General features: G+C 46.7%; 1 protein-coding gene across 1 annotated transcript in view; it reads right to left on the bottom strand.

Moving 5' to 3' along the window:
- LOC142559380 (protein O-mannosyl-transferase TMTC1-like) overlaps positions 1 to 20013 on the bottom strand; it is an 88362-nt gene that overhangs the window by 12795 nt on the left and 55554 nt on the right. Inside the window, exons 7-10 of the mRNA XM_075670984.1 lie at positions 14465 to 14676; positions 12640 to 12775; positions 11087 to 11231; positions 1862 to 1999 (exon numbers count right to left, since the gene is read on the bottom strand). Coding sequence (XP_075527099.1) covers positions 1862 to 1999; positions 11087 to 11231; positions 12640 to 12775; positions 14465 to 14676 — 631 coding nt within the window. The remainder of the gene's footprint in view (positions 1 to 1861; positions 2000 to 11086; positions 11232 to 12639; positions 12776 to 14464; positions 14677 to 20013) is intronic.

Raw genomic sequence — 20013 nt, 5'->3', positions numbered from 1 at the left:
AACCGAAGCTACCTCCAGGACATACCCGCCCGAACTTCAATGTGCAGTGCAGACAAGGATACTCAACTATGGGCCGTCCAGCAGGCCCAAGGTGCACTCGAAATGCACAAGACTCATGACTCGCCACAAACGGGTCGAACTGGGGTAGAGCAGAGCAGGGCATAACCCCGGGTCGATGCTTGGCCAACGTAACAACGCGTGAAACCGTCGGTTGCAGCACTTTAAAATGTTATTCCTATCCTATGCTATCCTAAGTCACGTAACAATTATGGATAGAATTGTGAATGACCTATTTGTCTGATTGATGTTCAGGTATGTCATTGCACATATCAAATTTACACAGTTTCAACGTATTAATGATCAAGCCATATCCACTAAGTAGGAATTTTGAGGCTAGGTCTCCATTTAACTAACTTGTTCCGAAATGCATTAGTGATCCACTCGCTATTTTTCCCAAACCCCTTCCCTTGGCAGTGTAGGACCAAGTTAATTGAACACTAAAGGCTCTCCATCAGGATCCTGAGGATGGGTGTATTGAAACGGATGATATTGCAGTGTTCCAGCTACTAGGACAAGAAATAAAAAAAATGTAAAAAATGTCGTTCGAAAAATGTGCCCCTAAATCACCAGTTAAAAAACCCGCCCCCATTCCATCCTTAAAAGTGGATGTACACCGAAGCCGTTGCCGATGTTTCACAAGTACCACCACAATCAACGTACGTCACGCACGTGTGCGGAAGTGCAACATGCATGCTCAGTCACCTAAGCAATCCGCCAACCGCAAGCACCTTATTGAACTATTTCAAAATTTCAAAGTTAGTTACGTCAGAGAATTCGTAAAGTACGACTTACACACAAGCTGCAGACATGACGACTTCGGATTGTAATTCGAATATGCGAGAATAGCGGCATCGCCACGTGATAATGTCGCGTGATGACGTATTCTGATGACGTCATCCCTTCAGACATGACGTCACGCTATGAAGTCTTCGTCAAGTGAAGATGTCACCTGACAAAGTCATGTGATGTCTCTTGGAGAAACTAACTGCTTCCCACTTCTTTTCACCGTCTGCGGGTTCGGTTCACGTTTTTACGTGAGACGATGGACACCTGGACACGAAAATCCCGACCAACTGTAGGTTTACAGCTCCGCAGGAGAAATTATTTACTGGAGTTCTGTTCAATATCCTGTGCGTATGAGTGGATATTCTGTCACTTTTGTTGTACAAAACTCAATAAAGCCATTTTGTAAGCACCGTTTATGTAAGGCTGGCTAATAGGGAAGTAATTTTGATAGGAGAGGCGTCTTTGTCATTTAAAGTAAGTGAAAGTACATAGAATGTACTTGTGCACATTTGTAAACAACCCCCGACTTTTATAGCGGTAAAGAAGCGCTAAATTACAAAGCGCTGATATAACTTGTTTTAGGAGATATGGACGTCCTCAAGGTTCATTTGCACGGGCAAATCCTGTGACGGCATATTAACCTTGTTCGCATAACCGTGAACGCATCTAGTTGATTTATAAGTTTTACGGCATCGGGGTGCCCAATTTATCTAAGTTTTGAAACTAATCATACACATTTTTGTTTTGAATCGAAGCGCTCGTTATAAGACATCCAGTTATCCACTGAGTGTGAAAGATTTTCACTTGAGAACTTAAAGAACCATTTCAATCTTCCTACTATCGTCGTTTCTTGTTTTCATTAGAAAACTTTCTTTATGCAATATTGGAAGCCGGTATACGTACATTATGTACGCTGGAACCGCTCGAAAAATTGCAAAATTTGATTGCCTCGGCCACATAAGGTGTGAGCGTAAACCAAGGAGGCACGACAAATGCATGCACGCTAGCAGCTTACCTCAACCGTACGGTTGGTGTGATTGTAAAGCAGCGCAGCCGTGTGTAGCGCCTCTCGGTCAGTGGCGTTCTTTTCGATGACCTCGAGCAGCACATGTTCAGCTTGGCGGAAACTCCTGAGACGGACGAGTAGCTGAGCCTGCAAGGAGAGGATGCGAAGATTTGCATGCGACTAGCAGTGATGCATCTGCCGATATTGTTTGCGATCCAAAAAGAAAATGATTCATGACAGTGGGAACGGGAACGAACAGCACTTGGACGGGACGAAGTGAGGACGACAGACAAGGCGCTGACCGCCAAAGCGCCGTTTGTTCCCATCCCAATGTCGTACCAACCAGCCCAAACCAGTACACTCCTTCGATTCCTGAGAACACCTAAAACTCTGCTACACTGGAGGGAAACATTCTGCGTCTATGCAGCCAAATGCACAGAGCCCAAGCACACATGCTAAATTAATAATTTAAATTCTTGAACAGTCTCCAGACGTCTTGGTCAGAAGGCCGCATCGGCGACCAGTGGTGGTGTTGAGGGCAAAATAACAAACAAACAAACAAACAAACAAACAAACAAACAAACAAACAAACAAACAAACAAACAAATGAATAAATAAATAAACAAACAAACAAACAAATTCACAAATTAATAAATAAACAGAAATCACAGAAAATAAGTTAGCAAAGCGGTAATGCCACTGGGCGTAGACTAAAAGCTTTAGTCTAATTATTCGACGTGATTTCTTGAGATTTCTTGACAGGATTAGAATCCTGCTTTCAGCGATAAGGCTCCAGGTTACATCGATATTAAATAATAGTAATCATTCGGGGTGGCGAACAAGCGACTTGATACTTCCTGGTAGCACGCAATTCGTTTACTTGTTGACTTCCACCTGGAAATTTCCTGATTGCACCGCCCCCACCTAATTTTCTGTCATGCTCGACTGCGTATCTCTTCGCTTGGCACACATTCTGTAACTATAATGGTCCACCGGTTATCTGCCCTCCGTATTACATGGCCTGCCCAGCTCCGTTTTCCCCTCTTAATGTCAACCAGAACATTGACTATGCCCCCTTTGTTCTGTGATCAACTAGGCCTTCTTCCTGTCTCTTGGGCTCGAAACATCGCCGGAATCATCTTAGGGATCCTGGACTGACGGTTCCTCCCACACTGCTCTCGCCATTCAAATATTAATAAAGATGTTTTACTCTCTCTCCTGTCTCTTAAATTTATGCCCAATGCTCTTGGTTTCATCGCCCATTGGGCGGCACTTCTTCGCGAGCTTTTTTGTTAACCTCCTAGTTTTTGCACCGTATTATTACCGCCTCCTTGTACTATAACGACAAAGACGGCGATGGCCGGGAAGTTGCGCGTGTTATTCCATCTTGGCCGTCCTTGTACATAGTGTCTGTTTATGAACCGTGCCTGACGTTACGTATATCTGACGCCCCGTCGCACAGTGCTGGAGTTGCGGGGTATACTCGCTATACGACGGAGCTCAGAAGTGGTCGGCGCTGCGGTACAACCACCATGGCAGACCAGCCGGAATCTGCTTCGGTGCCGGGGACCGCGATTGTGTTAGCCCACCCTCGAGGCCCTGGAACGCTCAACGGGACCGGTGATACCGACGTTGAGGAGTCGCTGATTGAACAAGAATGGGTGAGCGATAGCAATCACTGGATCCTGACGTTCATGCGGGCCAATGTGGTCTTTTGTCTGAGTGGAGCGGCGAAGTTGGGGTTTGACAATAATTAAGCCGATCTTGGAAGCCGGGATACATCTGAGCAAAAGCTCCGTGACCTATTCGGTAAGGCCTCCAGTCGCAAAATCGCCGCGAAGAAACAACTGTCAACTCGAGCCGAAACGTCCACGGAGACATACCTGTCATACATACTGGATTTGCTGGCCCTGTGTCACAAGTTTACTGCGGTATGCCAGTCAGAAAAGGTTGGCCACGTCCTGAAGGGGATAGCGGACGATGCATTCAGTCTGCTCTTGTGCAGAAATTGTGCGACCGTGGCTGCCGTGATTGCGGACTGCCAACGCTTCGGGCAGGCCAAGAGCCACCGTATTGAACGACCATTCGCCCGGCTTCACTACACCGCCGCGAAGTTTTCGTGTGAAGAGCGGTCGACGTCTCACCTTTCACCGCCTTCGGCCGAATTGACGAGGATTGTCCGCCGCGAAATCGAAGCGATGGCTCCAGCCAGACTCTTTGCCAACTTAAAAGCGGCACGTTTTGAATACACCAGCGGTTTCACTCGTCCAAGTCATCGCGCACAACGAGCTCGCGATTCTTGGGGTTCAAGCTGCTGGCGCCGTGCTCAGTCCTACGCCCGATTCTGGGGCCCTGACATCATTCCTTCGTTATCAACCATTCGCTACACGTTTTCGATTCCACTGATTGGAGAATTGAGGACAATCGGCCTATCTGCTTCAACTAACGCAGTGTAGGGTGCGTTGCTCGCTACTGTAACAACCACTGGTCGCTTCCGCAACGTACTCCATCCTTTGCCCATGCTCGCCGCTTTGATCGCAGACCTTTTGAGTCGCTACCCGCGGCACACCCATACAATCCTGACGCTGCCACAACGTCGTCCAGCCGCTCGCGATGACCTAGAGGTCACCACTTGCGTTTGCAACAATTCCGCCGTCCGTCCTCGCGCTCCACGCCACCATGCGACGTCGCCGAGCAACCGTGGCTCTTTCACTGCGGAAAGCTATATGATGCAGGGCCCGAAGGTAACGCCGCATCCGCGACTCCACTCCAAAACCCTCAGGTTACTCCGCCGACTCGACGACATATGCTGGGCGTTGACTTTGATGCCGAGAACATCTCTGCACTTGCCGACATCGGGGTTCATATTTCTGTCCTGCTGTCCTGTGCTCTGGTCTTTGCCATCGCCTAAACATGGTGGTCATGCCTGCTCTCCCGCGCTGTAAGACTGGCCGATGGAAGCCATTCTTACAGCCACCTCCTGGAACTAGCTGCGAAGACGACGATCACTGTAACGTTGCGCATGTTCAGCCATCTCGTACCTCCTTGTCAATAGTCTGTTTACAAATCGTGCTGCTCTTCTCATCTATTCGATGCTGGACCACAATGTGGTAGCACCAATACAAAGACAACAATTGTATACTTTTCAACGATAGTGGCAAGCTTCCAGAAAGGATTTGATAGTGCCTACCGTATGCACTTGAATCCGTTTTTGTCCTGTTGTAAATTTACTTCTGAAGGTCAGGGTTCCCTGTCAGTAATTGACCTAAATAAACGTACTGCTGCACAGACTGTAGAGGCTGACTGATCATCATGAATACTTCTTGCTTTGCAAGGCTATTTAACATTACCTTAGCCTGCATATCAGTCTTCAACCATACTTTCACACTGTCTTGGATAATGTCCTCAATAACTTTTGCGATTCATCTCCAGTGTTGCTAAACAGGGCGACGTCATCTGCAAACCCAAAGTTGTAGAGATATTCGGTGTTAATCCTCACTCCTAAGCCTTTCCAGTTTATTAGCTTGAATACTTCTTCCAGGCATGCAGTGAATAGCATTGTAGAGATTGTGTCTCCTTGTTTGACCCCTATCTTGATGCAATTTCCTACTGTCTTTGTGGAGAACCAAGGTAGCCGTGGAATCTTTGCAGACATTGCCCAAGACATTCGCGTATGCCTCCTGTTCTCCTAGATTACACAGTGCCTCTATGAGTGCTTCTATCTTTACTGAATAAAATGCCTCTTCATGATCTACGAAAACCACATACAGAAGTTGATTGTACTCTGTAGATTTCTCAACTCTGATTGATGACGTCCACGTGATCCATTGTACAATATATCTTCCTGAAGCTAGCCTGATCTCTTGGTTCATTGAAATAAGAGGTTGCTCTAATTTTGTTGGACATGGGTGAATATTTTATCAATACTGAAAGGAAGTAAATGGGCCTATATTTCTTTCATTCTTTAACGTCTCCCTTGCTATGTATTAGTATAATGTTGGCATTCTTCCGACTCCCTGGCACACTTGAAGTTGTTAGACATTGCCTATAAAAGTCTCACGGTTTTAAACCTATATCAACTCCATCTTTACTTAAATCAGCTGCTATGCCATGTTCTCCAGCCGCTTTTCGCCGGGACATTTCTTGCAAGGCACTTCTAATTTCATCGCTAATTGTATAAGCGTCCTCTGTATCCAAGTCGTCATTACTTCCAATGTGGCTGCATGATATATATATATATATATATATATATATATATATATACACACACCACGTTTCGCCGCCTAACAAATGTAATCGCACAGCGTGGGACGCGCCTGCATTGATCCGAAGTTTCTGGAAAGTTATCGATGCTTCTATCCGGCTGTCTGTTGTCGCCGAACGTTGTGTTATCTAATTTCATCGCGTGACGCGAATGGTGTAGAACTTTGTGGAAGGCACGCGGGTCCGAACGATTAGTGTGGAACGTTCGACGACTGCTGTATAAAAGCGGACGCGCTTGAGCCGCTGATCAGATTTTCGAAGATCGCCGATCGTGTTCGTCGCTATCGTTGTGCTATAAATGTAGCCTGTCTTTGTGGGCACAGGTTCGCCCAATAAAAGTTAGTTTTGTCGTTCACAGTATTTGCTACTGTGTTCTTCAGCGTCACCACCACGTGGCAATATATATATATATATATATATATACGAATATAAAGGCAATGAAGTTAAGCCGAAGATAGATATCCAGTTAGCTACCCTGAAGGTTTCGTGGCTGCTCTGGGTAATATTCAGGTCAGTGTGGATTTATTGTGCTGCTTCGGCTATTTAATCGAAATCACTGATGACATCACGCTGATTGTATTTCACTAGGTACGTCTCGCCCTCTTCTTTGTCATGTTTTCGTCTTACTGATTTCGTGCGGCGGCCATTTCTTACTGTTTCCTGAATGTTTCCGATGCTATAATTTCGAATATACCTCGCGTCCATCTTGTTCATCAGCTTCAGAAGTTCAGCGAATTCTAGCCAATCTCTTGAGTTACTGTTTCATATGTTGTAGCTTCTTTATTGCGTACTTTGTTATTTAGGAGAGTGTACCTATTGGTTGCCTTGGTGCCTTCCCTCGCATTTCAGCTGCTGCTTCTGAAACCAATGTAGTTGCGGTTTCATTCTTTACCTCTATGTTATCTTCACCTTGGTGTTCTTAAGTTGCATATTTGTTTGTGAGCACCAGCCTGTATTCGTGAACTTTTAGCCTTACTGCGTATAGGTTGGCCTATTCCTTCTTGGCAAATTTTACTCTGTCTCTGTCTTCAACTTGATAGAACTCCTAGACCTCTCTAACCTATAATCCCTACAGTTTACACTACCTAACACTTCTAAATCCTGTGCTATGCTGGTATTGGCAGAGAGTATGGAATCTATTTCATTTCTTTTTTCTACATGACGCCTCTTCCAGGTCCACTTCCTTTTACTGCGCTTCCTGAAGAAGGTATTTCTTATCCAGAGTGTAATCCTTTCCGCGAACTATACCAACATGTCTCCTCTAGTGTTCTAAAATCGATGCCGTGACTGCCAACCGCTTACTCTCCAGTCTGCTTTTTCTCACCTTTCCATTGAAGTCGCTCATGGCTATGGTATACTAAGTTTGCAACTTTCTGATTGCTAATTTAACAACTTCATAAAGGTGTTCTACTTCATCACCATGACTGAAGACGTGTGCTGCCTTTAATCTATGTCTCCAAATAACTTTATTACGGCGGCTAAAAGCTGCTATCATGATTGATGTAGAATTGATCAATTTTGCCCGCTATGTTATTATGAATTAGAGATCCTACACTATATTTTATCTTATATGTAAGACCTCTGTAGCAGAGGGCGTAGCCGTTAGTCAGCACTGCATAAGCCTCAATAGTTCTGCTAACCTAACTAAGGCCAATATTATCTCACAGAATGCCTGATAGTTCGTGAAAGAGTCCTGCTAAGCTGGCTTCAATGGAGAAGGTGGTTGTGTTGAAATTTACCATGTTTAGTTTCTATTGGCGGCATGTCCGCGTCTAGAGATGCTTAGCCCCCTCTGCTGCATTGCATGTCTGACCGCCGCCTTGGTCAGGTGTTCTGCCGCTGCTTAGGACTGAGGGCCATGGTATAATCGTAGGAGTCATGAGGGATGTAGTGGCCGAATACTGCTGTCACCCATTATGAAAGCGAAAGCTGAAAGTTGATTACAGACCAACCAGTATTTGTTGCAGTGTTAACAAAACTATCTCGGTCAAAATTGGAGGAAAAGTAGCAAGGCTCAGACTAAGGTATTTCGGCCTGAAAGGAGAGTCATATTGGGAAATAGTCTGTGATCTGAGTATCTATGACACCAGAAATTGGAGTTGGCGTGAAGTTAGTTAGAGCATGGTCAAGAAGCGTGTTGGTACCGTGAGCAGAACATCTATTAGGAGAGATAATTAATGATTCCAGACCGAAACCCGGAAAACACTCTGTATAAGCTGTATAAGCCGACACTTAGGATTTGCTTATTTTCAAGCAGTATCTTTTTTAAGAACCATGGAGAGTTCCCCCAGAAAATCAGGGATAGATGAAGAAGGGGAGCGGTATAGACAAAGAACAATAAAACTGTTACCATTATGAGAATTCAGCTGTAAGTCAGTTTCAATTCATACCGAATTCCAATTCACCATACGATCCCCAATTCACAGTGCTTTATATTAGGAAAAAGATCAAGTCTACGCTTATATATATAGTATGACGTGAAACAAATATAGCAGAACCTTCGTATTGATCCGAAATACGATGGCAGTATTCTGGTCGGTATGGACAAAAACGTATGAATTACTATCCGCATTATCAAGCCTTGTTTCAGAAATCCAAATAAATGAAAACGAATGATTGAGTGAGTCAGTAAATGCAGAAATGGTATCATGGTTCTTGTGCAAGCTTCGCGCATTGATGTGAAGAATAGAGATATTAGAAGATGTAAGCAATGGTATGACTCCGACTGGTGATAGCAAAGACGTGATGAAAAGTATTCGGGGACGAGTGTGCAATCAGTCCACACGACAGGAAATGTAACAATAAGCTACGCCTTTTGTACTAAACGTTTTTTGTCGACTGTGAGGTGTTCCTTAATGTAAATCGGATTGACTGTAATGTAAAGGTCGGATTGAACAAGCACATGCTCCCTTTTGAGACTACTAACCAAGGGTGTTTTCACTGGTAATTTCTTCCACGTAACAACGTAACAACAATGTGAGGGCAGCGAAATGAATGAAATTTTCTTTTGGGAAAGCGTGGCAACGAGTCGACGCCGAAATCCGACCCCGTGACGCTTTGTGACTTCATGTGTTGTTTACAATGAGCTGCTCCATTGCTATCATATGCTTTCGTTCCTTAACTTGCAGTAGCCAGAGCCCATATCCGAAAAGGGAGTAATGAAAAAAATTATTCAGATATATCACTCTTGCAGTGAACAAATGCTTCACGTGCGCGAAGAAGCACATAACAAAAGACATGTCACTTAACAAGAGCACAATTTTCGCTCCGGTTTGGGCATATGTGGCCGAAGGTAGCCTGCTGACGATTAGCAGAAAGTAATTACACAATTTTTATTAAAGAGCGAAAATGCAACATTGGAACTTTTGTGGCATTTTGTGCGGGAAACCAGCCCGCACACGTAAAGATACGATGAAATTTGTGATATCGGCACGATCTATACGTGGTTCTGCGCTAAGTGTAACGAGGGTAACTCGGGTCTGTTTATTTCGTTATTGATTTGCATTTAATTAAAACTCAATTTGTGGAGGAGAAAAAGCGGCGTCGAGACGGCTTGATTCTTTTTATTTTCTTGCGCGAATAAGTCATCATTTGTCGACAAAAGAAAAACGCATGTCCTCGAGTAGGCAAAGAGGATTTTAGTGTTTCTGTATGATGTACAGAGTTTCATGAACTCTGTTGATATATATAAAGAAACAAGAAACACACATACATGAAAATGAACAGTTGTTCACAGTATATGGTTAGAAGGTCGAGAGTAACCGAACCGTGCAAAGCTAACTTCTGTAGAAGGAATTGACCCGCAGCATTGCAAGTTTAACAAGTACACAACCTAACACGGGAATGCAAACATAGCCCAAACGTGATATAGCATCAAGAATGAAGCCGCTCGACAGTTACCGGAACATAGAACCGATTCTGCGCCTTTGGTCCTTTGAGTACTAGTACCGAAATTGTGGGCAACGGCGGAGATACGCTTTCGTTCGAGGAATGGAAGCATTTTATATGAAAAAGAATTAAGAGACTTACACCAGTGGCACATTTGCGATGTTCTACAGCAGATAATGACAGTTTCAAGAAAAAAGGCGAATAAAAAGTGGTAGACATAGGAGAAAGACAAGGTCTTTCGGGAGGCGTTAGTGTAACATGTGGCTTATTGCCATGTTCTCCTGTCTGAATTTTGGGAGGGAAAAGAGGCTCCCCCGGAAGACCTTGTCTGTTTTTCTTCGATGGCCCCCCACTGTTGAGTCGCCTTAACTTTGCCTGTCTTTGTTTAGCCTACCATTCTTTTCTATAGTACAGATTCTTCCTGTTTAGACTACATTATGTTCGGGATGAACCGACGTTTTTCTTTAAGAAAAGAACACATTTTCGGTCCAGGTCATATTAGCACAGTTCTAACTTTGGGAATATCGGTTCGAGTACTGCCTGCCTGCTGAACATTAGGTTTGTAGCTGCCTGCAGGGTGTAGCTTTTTTCTGCAACCCCTCCATCTGTATTGTAAGATGAGAAAATAAAATTGAAATTGAAAACTGAATTGAATTTCAGCCTTGTTTTGACAACTGCGCATTATAACTTCTCCGGAGCTATGTATACGCTAACTTGGTTAAGCTAACCAAGTTATAGGCTAACATGCTCTATATGACGCCATTTTTTGTGCTCCTACGTGCAATAGAATGGCTCAAATACTCTAACATATGATACCCAGACACCGAAAACTCGAAATCGAACGGAAATCGCGCAAATAACCTGTCTTAAAAAGTGCTACGATTTGGTCGTTTAGTTAAATTGAATGATGACTGCGATAGTCCTTTGGGCCACTACGCACTGTGCAGTCTAACCAATCAGCGCTTGTTCTGTGGCTGCCTCATTTGGTCCCGTGTGAAAATGTGCGCTCGGTAAACGCGCAAGTTACGAGCGAAAAAGCCCACCACCACGATCAATTTAGTCACAGCCATATGAAAGGCTTACATGGTGAACTTTGCTATCCAGGTGTTCTGGAAAGAGCCTCTGCACATCTTCAAAGAGATGATGTGCCTCGTCCAGGCGACCAGCAACCACGTAGAACACGGCGAGGTTGTCCATCACTTGGGGATCCGGCTCAACGGCCAGTGCTCTGAGAGAAAAACGAGAGAATGGCATGTGTACTACAACGGTGGCACTAGTGTTTTCCCCTCAAGCAACTCCGAATGTTGACGTGCTAAAGAAATAAATGATCCAAAGGAATTTGTGAGTAAACGCTAAATATGCGCAACGAGATTTCCTCCACCTTAAGGACTGGGTGGATATAGGGTACAGTTAGATAAAAAACGGCAAACGTATACGTCTGCAGAGCCAATGTGGGATTGGTCAGTGCTGTCGAAATTCTGCAACGCACTCTCTTTAAAGGACCCCTCCCCAAGCCTTATCAAATTTTTGGTTATGTAGTTGAATTTGTATGGCGACTACTGGAAAGCGTGGCACAGTGAGCTTTTTATTAATATCTCTAAATAATTCAAGGATTACAGAAGATGTATACAGTACGTGAACGTTCTTTCTTTTTGCCTTGACTAGATACCCCAAGTGACATCCATTTCCTGCTATTCTCCCACACCGCAGCCCAGAGACCGCGTCACATTTACGTCACGAGTTCCGTCTTCTTTAGATACTTCCTTTTCTTTTTAGTCCTCGTCTCAAGCTGCGCGGTACACTTCAAGTGGCGGTTCTGCGCATTGAACATTCCATGATTTAACAATGTCACTAGCCATAATCGGTGACGTTGCAGACATTCAGTGCAATGCTACACGTGTGCCATGTGACCTTGCCTCTCTGTCGGGAAGAGAGGCTGGCTCGAAATTATGACGGCATATTCAGCGACGCTAAATGCGGGGCGGACAAGGAAACAAAAATTTGCTTTAAGAAGCATCGATTTCAGCCACTGTGTGAAATTGATTTCTTCTGTAGGCACTCAAACATATTAGGAAAATTGTGAATTCAAGTTTACTTATTTGTACATCCACAACAAATGCCGATACAGTGATTGTGTGAACAAAAGCCAATTGAGGGTTTTCGATGGATATGAACTTGTCACCTGTAGTTGCAACAAACACAGCACTTCCTTTGCGCAAGTTTTGAAGCGAATGTGGCTTTGGTTAACGCCAGGCCTTTCGCCCGGCGATTGTGTAACTCCACTTCCGGCATTAAATTTGCATAATATGTCTTAAAAGTTTAGCGTACAAATAGTGCCAATGTGAACACCTCTGTTCTACACAATCAAACAATAACTCAGGATACAAAACATCAACATTTAATGTCGACTCCTAGGTATCCATAAAGCCCAGATGTCTTTAAATAAAGAGCGCATGATATTAAACGGCTTCCACTGGTAGACAACTGTACGCATGTTCTGCAAAAACATTATCTTGAGCTTCAAGTCTTATATTATGGATACTGTGAAAACAAAAAGTAAGTAATGCCGAAAACCTTGTGATTAAAGAAGTAAATGCATTCTTAGGCGCTTTTGTGAATTGTCTATTACACTGTACCTTTTGTAAAGGTTTTCAGCCTGCCTGTTAAAGTTCATGCTGCGCAAGCTTCTTGCGGCGTTCAGCAAAGCAGCGGTGTGATTAGGCTGGGCATGCAGAACCCGCTGGTACTGAGCCATGGCCTCCTCCATGCGCCCTGTGAAAAATGAAACGCGTACACACATTGAAAACGTCAGTAAACATTGTCATCATAAGGTACCATCTATCTATCTATCTATCTATCTATCTATCTATCTATCTATCTATCTATCTATCTATCTATCTATCTATCTATCTATCTATCTATCTATCTATCTATCTATCTATCTATCTATCTATCTATCTATCTATCTATCTATCTATCTATCTATCTATCTATCTATCTATCTATCTATCTATCTATCTATCTATCTATCTATCTATCTATCTATCTATCTATCTATCTATCTATCTATCTATCTATCTATCTATCTATCTATCTATCTATCTATCTATCTATCTATCTATCTATCTATCTATCTATCTATCTATCTATCTATCTATCTATCTATCTATCTATCTATCTATCTATCTATCTATCTATCGTCTTACCAACATGATGGAAAAGATCTATCGAAGCAAACAAAGTAGAAATCAGTAGTAACTGCTTCGCAAAGTGCGCATGAGCAACGGGGATATTCATCATAAATCTCCCACCATTCTAGAATAGACGGTAGCCATATTTAGCGGTGATCGCTATTCTATGCTAAACTAACGAGTCACGATTGTTATTGGGCCTGATGTCATCGTTTTGTCTGTCGCCCTAACAGTTTTCGTTAGAATATGCATTCGTTTTTCGAGGCGCTACCGAAACTCAATTTTTCTTAGGCGCGCGTTCCTGTGACAAACGTGGGCGTCGGCGTAACCGAGGGAACGAACACAGCAAACTATGAAAGAGCGAACGCGTAGCGTAGCGGCGGACGGAAGACAGCAATAGCGACTAGAGCGCGGCAGGAAAGCGGAGGAGGAGGATGCGGCGAAAGCGTGAGAAGAAAAACGTAGTGGTGCTCGAGGCGGGCTTTGCAGCGACAATCGCTACGAGATGGCGCCAGACTAGCGCGTGTCGTCTGGGAGGTCTGTCTGCGGCAGCTTCTGTGAATCGCGCCCGCACGTTACCCACCGGCTTCCTCTCGCGATCGGCCGATTACCGAGGCAGTCGCGCCACACTTTGCTCCGTTTGCAACGTGCCCCACGAGACAGATTGTCGGCGCGAGCAAGTATATGGCGAAACGAAAACACATATAGAGCTGCGCTGAACTTTCCCATTAGGGAGTATCGTAATCGTCTGTGATGTGCTGACGTCGTGAAAAGTCCTTGCAGCCACTGCACATTTTATAAAATGCGCAGTTCCTGTAATATGATGGAATATTAGCAGCAGGTTGTGAAGCTGAACAATCTTACGGCAAGCTAATTAGAGACGCCTATTTGCGTTTCCTTCGCGGAGGGCTAGACCCAGCGTAGCCGCTATTTGAACCTTATTCACGGCTGCTAACAAGGAGATTTGATTGTCCTTAGAGCTTTATTCCCGGTGTCGTTAACAGCAAACTAGAGGCACTTGCGAATCAGCAATATTAGCAGTTGAGCGCTTCCCACACATCGTATTACGGTGTAAGCATGCTGAAAATGCCATGAATACGTTATGAGAAGTTTGTATTAGAGAAACCGTGGGCAATTCCCGTCGGCTATCGCCACTGCATCTCGTTCGCTCTCAAAAGCGAAGTGTCGCAATTTTCCTTCCTTCTCTCGTGGGCAAAGCAGTATCAACTCAGCTGTGGTCGCGCTTTAGAAGGACATAAATGCTACTTACCCTGTGCCTGTAGGAATACTCCATAATGGTTGCGAGCGTCGGCATTCCGGTCGTCGCTGTTCAGCGCCATCTGGTACAGCCTCTCCGCCTCCGCCTGGTCTCCCTCTTCGGCGGCAAGCGCCGCCAACGACGAGTAAGCCTCGCAGAAATCGGGTTCTAGCTCCAAGGCACGCTCCAGTAGCGTCCGTGCCACGTCCTTTTGACCCCGCTTGCTTTGTATGAAACCGAATAAACGCATCGAGGTTGCATGGCGTGACACTTCATTTCAAGATTAAGCAGAGGCTACGATGGCGGAAGTTGGCTACCGCATGAACGTGAGAATTATTGGTTACGTTGCAGGGAATATAGGTGCGATGAGCAAAGAAATATTACATGCACTAGCAAATGTATTGGCACACATACAGATCAACCAGTTCCTTTTACTTCACCAAACTGTGCATCACACGTGAAAACTAAGATTCATGCTGAAAATCTAGTGCGGGGCTAGGCGGTTGTTGCCCAGCCGCCGAAAAAAACGAAGGTCAAGCAAGAGGACCGAGGCCGCCTCCGGGCTCTTGTGCTCGTCTAGGTCTCCTTGCTGTTCCTTCGCGTTCTGGGGCACAGATTGCCAAAAATGCTTATAAATTTGGGCACAATTGCTATGATGAGCAAGAGAAAGAAAACCTGCACATTGGTCAACGACCGCTACAATAACAACTGAATGTATAATTTCGGTGACATCAACGAAATAATAAGCCGTTGAATAAGAATTTGACATACAAGATAAACACGATAGAAGATCACCATTATGACACACACACACACACACACACACACACACACACACACACACACACACACACACACACACACACACACACACACACACACACACACACACACACACACGCACGCACACGCGCACACACACGCACACACACACACACACACGCACACGCACACGCACACACGCACACACGCACACGCACACGCGCGCGCGCGCGTGGGCGCACTGAAATTGTACCGAGCATTTTGTTTAGCGGAGCTGCTAATATAATAGCGTGTACGACGGATGCCTCGAGCACATCATGGTTTCAGAGGCAGCATGCGCATACGTGCCCAGTGCAATTTGAATTCATTCTATCCGCAAGAATGGTTTGCTTCCTCACTACCGTGCAGCCGTGGATGCACGAAGGCGAGCTTTCTGGTCAAGGCTCTGGATCCGAGCTAGTTGGTACGCCATCCTTCTCCTCAAAGGCAGGTAACGCGCGTGATAACACGGACGGCGAAAAGAAGACAAACAAGGCCGTTGGAAGTGGCGCCTTCTTCATTTCGACGTCCGTGTCTTCGTGCGCAAGACCTGCCTTGAGGAAAATAGAGCTTTCAGGTTCTTTTTATTGGGATATCAGTTATACGGGCATTTCAAGCGCATTTCTGCCGTCGTCGTCACCCTGATTTTCTGTAGAAAGTCGATACACGATCACACCGTCGTCGCGCGCAGTGCGCTTTATGTGCGAGTGAAAGTTCGCGAGGGTCAGCAGACGATCGCGGCTCAATCTGGCGCGCGCGAGGGAGGAAGGGGGAGTGCAAGCGCGCCGGCGAGGGAGAGGGGCGCGCGTTCGACTCCGGCGGCTGTTGCTTACGCCGGAGTCGAACGCTGAGCAAGAGATCTCGTAAGCGATCTGCTACGTGGAGAAAGTGCGTGCCCGCGCGGGACTCATCTTCAAAGCGGTCTGCGATGTGAGCAAAGTACGCGGAGTGGCGGCAGCTTCGTATGCGCTGTGCTTAAGATGTGTTGTAATCGCACTGCTGGTACGAGTTGATGGGAACTCGGCGCTGACGCCCGTTGTTGCACCTGGGTCGCAAGCCCCAAGGGTAGCGTTGGCCTGGCGGCCTGGGGTACAACTGGAAGCATCCGAAGGTCCCGGCAAAGCATGAGTCGACTGGTAACAACAAAACAACTTGTTTATTCTAACATCGCAAAGAGTTGGCGGTCAGGTTGACCGAAGTAGAGAGACGGGAGTGCACGTTACTCAACAGAAGAAATCGGAGCCCTCTTTTTGGCGTCCGGGGGCAGCTGCTTTTATACTCTCGCAGTTGAGGGCAAGAAGGAACCCCTCTATAGACGAGCACGTGACGGTGCCGCTCGGGCACAATGGGATAAGGTGGCGCAGCGTCGTGTCGGCGCCACTCGGACCCCCCCTGCTTCACAGTTGTTGGGAGCTCCTCTCCCCGGCTGCCGCGCTTCGACAAGCGTGGGCACAATGGGAAGAGAAGGAGGAGCAGCCGTCGTGTCGGCGCCGCTCGGACCCCCTTGCTTCACAGTTGTTGGGAGCTCCTCTCCCCGGCTGCCGCGCTTCGACAAGCGTGGGCACAATGGGAAGAGAAGGAGGAGCAGCCGTCGTGTCGGCGCCGCTCGGACCCCCTTGCTTCACAGTTGTTGGGAGCTCCTCTCCCCGGCTGCCGCGCTTCGACAAGCGTGGGCACCAATATGCACATACACTCACACACGCACATGAAGACACGTGGCATCGGAACATGCCTGGACGCGCTTGGCGGGGAGGCGTAGCGGCGGCGCCGAACGGGCCAAAATGTCTGCCGCTTTGTTGCAGCCGCGCCGGCTAAACCGCGCGTCGTAGGCGAAACGTAACAGATCGCCCCGCCGGGGGAAGGAGATCCCGATGGTCAGGGGACTGCATCCGCTGTCCGGAGGGATGTCGCTCGATGATGCTCATAACCGAAGTCGGGCGTCCCTCGACTTTTCTTGAGCGCAGCGCACAGAGAAGGCCTCGTTCTCTCGTTCAGGTTCGCACAGGACACTGCAAAGTGACTTCGGGAGAGTTCACATTTTTGTTCTTGTTCCCGGGAAGCGTTAGAACTACGCTGAAACTCAACCGCTCAGTCAGCAAGCACGGCACAACCCTCACTAAGCCCTGCCAGGCTCTTTCCCCTTCTATACCACTGCCTAGTTCCTTACAGTAGTCTAGCAGCACTTAGGACACGTCCACAAATTGGAAAATTGCACTAGAAAGCATGTCATCACTTTGAAACACTAAACAAAAGCAATATGTTAAAAATCCTGCCTCAGGAAGAAAAACATCAGTAACAAACAATTTTGAGGCTGATTCCTACGTTAGGGGCTTCGACTTAAGCCATCGGCGTTACCGTTGAGACTCCCCTTTTTGTAACGCACCTCAAAGGAATATTGTTGCAAAGCGAGGCTCCAGCGCAGGAGGCGGCCATTTTTGGGAGAGATGGTCTGCAGCCATTGGAGAGGGCAGTGATCCGTCTCAATGATAAACCTCGAGCCGGCTAGATAGCATGACAATTTCTGAACGGCCCACACGAGACACGCACACTCTTTCTCGGTGGCGCTATACGCCTGCTCACGACTGGTCAGCTTACGACTAGCATACAGGACGGGGTGTTCTACTTCTCCATTTTCCCGTTGGCACAGTACAACGCCCATGCCTCGCTCACTAGCATCGCACTGAACTACGAACCCTTTTTTATAGTCTGGCGATCGTAGCACAGGCTGGCTTGTTAAGGCGCTCTTTAGGGCGCTAAAAGCTCTTTCCTTTGTCTCGTCCCATACGACTGTTTGGGGCTCTGTCTTTCTTAGAGCATCCGTCAGGGGAGCCGCGATATCAGAGTACCTGGGGATGTACCTCTGATAGTAGCCGGCGACACCTAAGAATGACCGAATATCGGTCTTCGTGCGCGGTTGCGGGAAGTCTCGCACAGCGGCCACCTTTATTTCAGAGGGGCGGCGACGACCCTGACCAATCACGTGACCGAGGTAGACAACCTCGGCCTGTGCTAACTGGCACTTGGGAGCCTTGATTGTCAAGCCCGCTTCGCGCAGGCGGGTTAGCACTGCCCGCAAGTGTGCCATATGCTCAGACCAGGATGCGGAGAATATCGCTACGTCGTCTAGATACGGTAAAGCGAATTCTTGCTGTCCCCGCAACACTTTATCCATGAGGCTTGAAAAACAGTATGGCGCGTTCTTCAAACCAAAACTCAACACTTTAGGACGGAATGTTCCCATTGGTGAAATGAACGCCGCATACCTACTAGCCTCTTCTGTAAGTGGAACCTGCCAATAACCCCTGACAAGATCTAGGGTGGAAATAAACTGAGCGCTACTAACTTTCTCAAGGCGCTCCTCGATGTTAGGGATCGGATAAATTTGATCCTTAGTGATGGAATTAAGCCTGCGGTAGTCGACGCGAGGACGAGGTTCCTTGCCCGGTACCTCAACTAAAATCAAAGGGGAGGTATAATCACTCTCACCTGCCTCAATAACACCGAGCTGTAGCATTTTCTTTACCTCAGCCTCCATAATATCGTTCTGGCGGGGTGACACCCGATACGCCTTGGATCGTACTGGCTCTGGGGATGTAAGTTCTATGTCATGAGTAAGGACAGAAGTCCTACCAGGCCTCTCAGAGAACAGACCTTGAAACTCTTGTAAAAGCTGGTGTAGTTCGGTTTTCTGCTCAGGCGACAGCGATGCTTTACTGATTAAGTCACTAATGACTTGATCGGTGTCTTCCCTGTTCGTCACTGAGCCTAGTCCCGGAAGCTCGACCGGAAGCTCTTCAGGAACGTTTACCATCATGCACACTACTGCTTCCCTTTGTCTATAAGGTTTGAGCAGATTACAGTGGTAAACTTGCTGTGCTTTCCGCTTTCCTGGCAGACTCACCACGTAGTTAACGTCCGACAGTTTCTGAACAATTCGTGCTGGGCCCTCCCACTGCACGTCTAGTTTGTTGTTTAGCGATGTGCGTAATATCATGACCTCATCGCCCACCTCAAAACGACGGGCCCTGGCTGTCCGATCATAATAAACCTTGGCCCTCTGCTGGGCCTTTGCCATTGCTTCACCTGACAACTCCTGTGCCCTTCTTAAGCGTTCGAGGAGCTTAAGCACGTACTCCACCACGACTGGGTCGTCGCCCCTGCCTTCCCACGATTCTCGAAGCATGCGAAGCGGAGATCGCAGCGAGCGACCGTACACCAGCTCAGCTGGCGAAAACCCCGTAGCCGCATGCGGCGCGGTCCGTAATGCAAACATCACCCCAGGCAGACAAAGCTCCCAGTCAGTTTGATGTTCAAAACACAATGCTCTCAACACGCGCTTCATGACGGAGTGGAGCTTCTCAACGGAATTCGACTGTGGGTGGTACACTGAGCTGTGTAACAGCTTTACCCCACACCTTTCGAGAAAAGTTGTCGTCAAAGCGCTAGTAAACACTGTGCCCTGATCTGATTGGATTTCCGCAGGAAAACCAACTCGCGCAAATATGGACAGTAGTGCATTGACTATTTCAACTGAGCTGAGTTCTTTAAGCGGCACTGCTTCAGGGAACTTTGTCGCTGGGCAGATCACAGTCAAAATTTGTCTGTACCCCATGGCTGTTACCGGCAGAGGTCCCACTGTATCAATAACGAGCCGTCTAAAAGGCTCCGTAATGATAGGTACCAATCTCAACGGCGCCCTCGATTTGTCCCCTGGTTTGCCCACCCGCTGACAGGTGTCACATGTCCTCACGAAATGGTCT

Source organism: Dermacentor variabilis, chromosome 10 (genome assembly GCF_050947875.1).
Source record: "Dermacentor variabilis isolate Ectoservices chromosome 10, ASM5094787v1, whole genome shotgun sequence".
Classification (NCBI taxonomy): domain Eukaryota; kingdom Metazoa; phylum Arthropoda; class Arachnida; order Ixodida; family Ixodidae; genus Dermacentor; species Dermacentor variabilis.
This window is presented reverse-complemented; position numbering and strand designations above follow the sequence as displayed.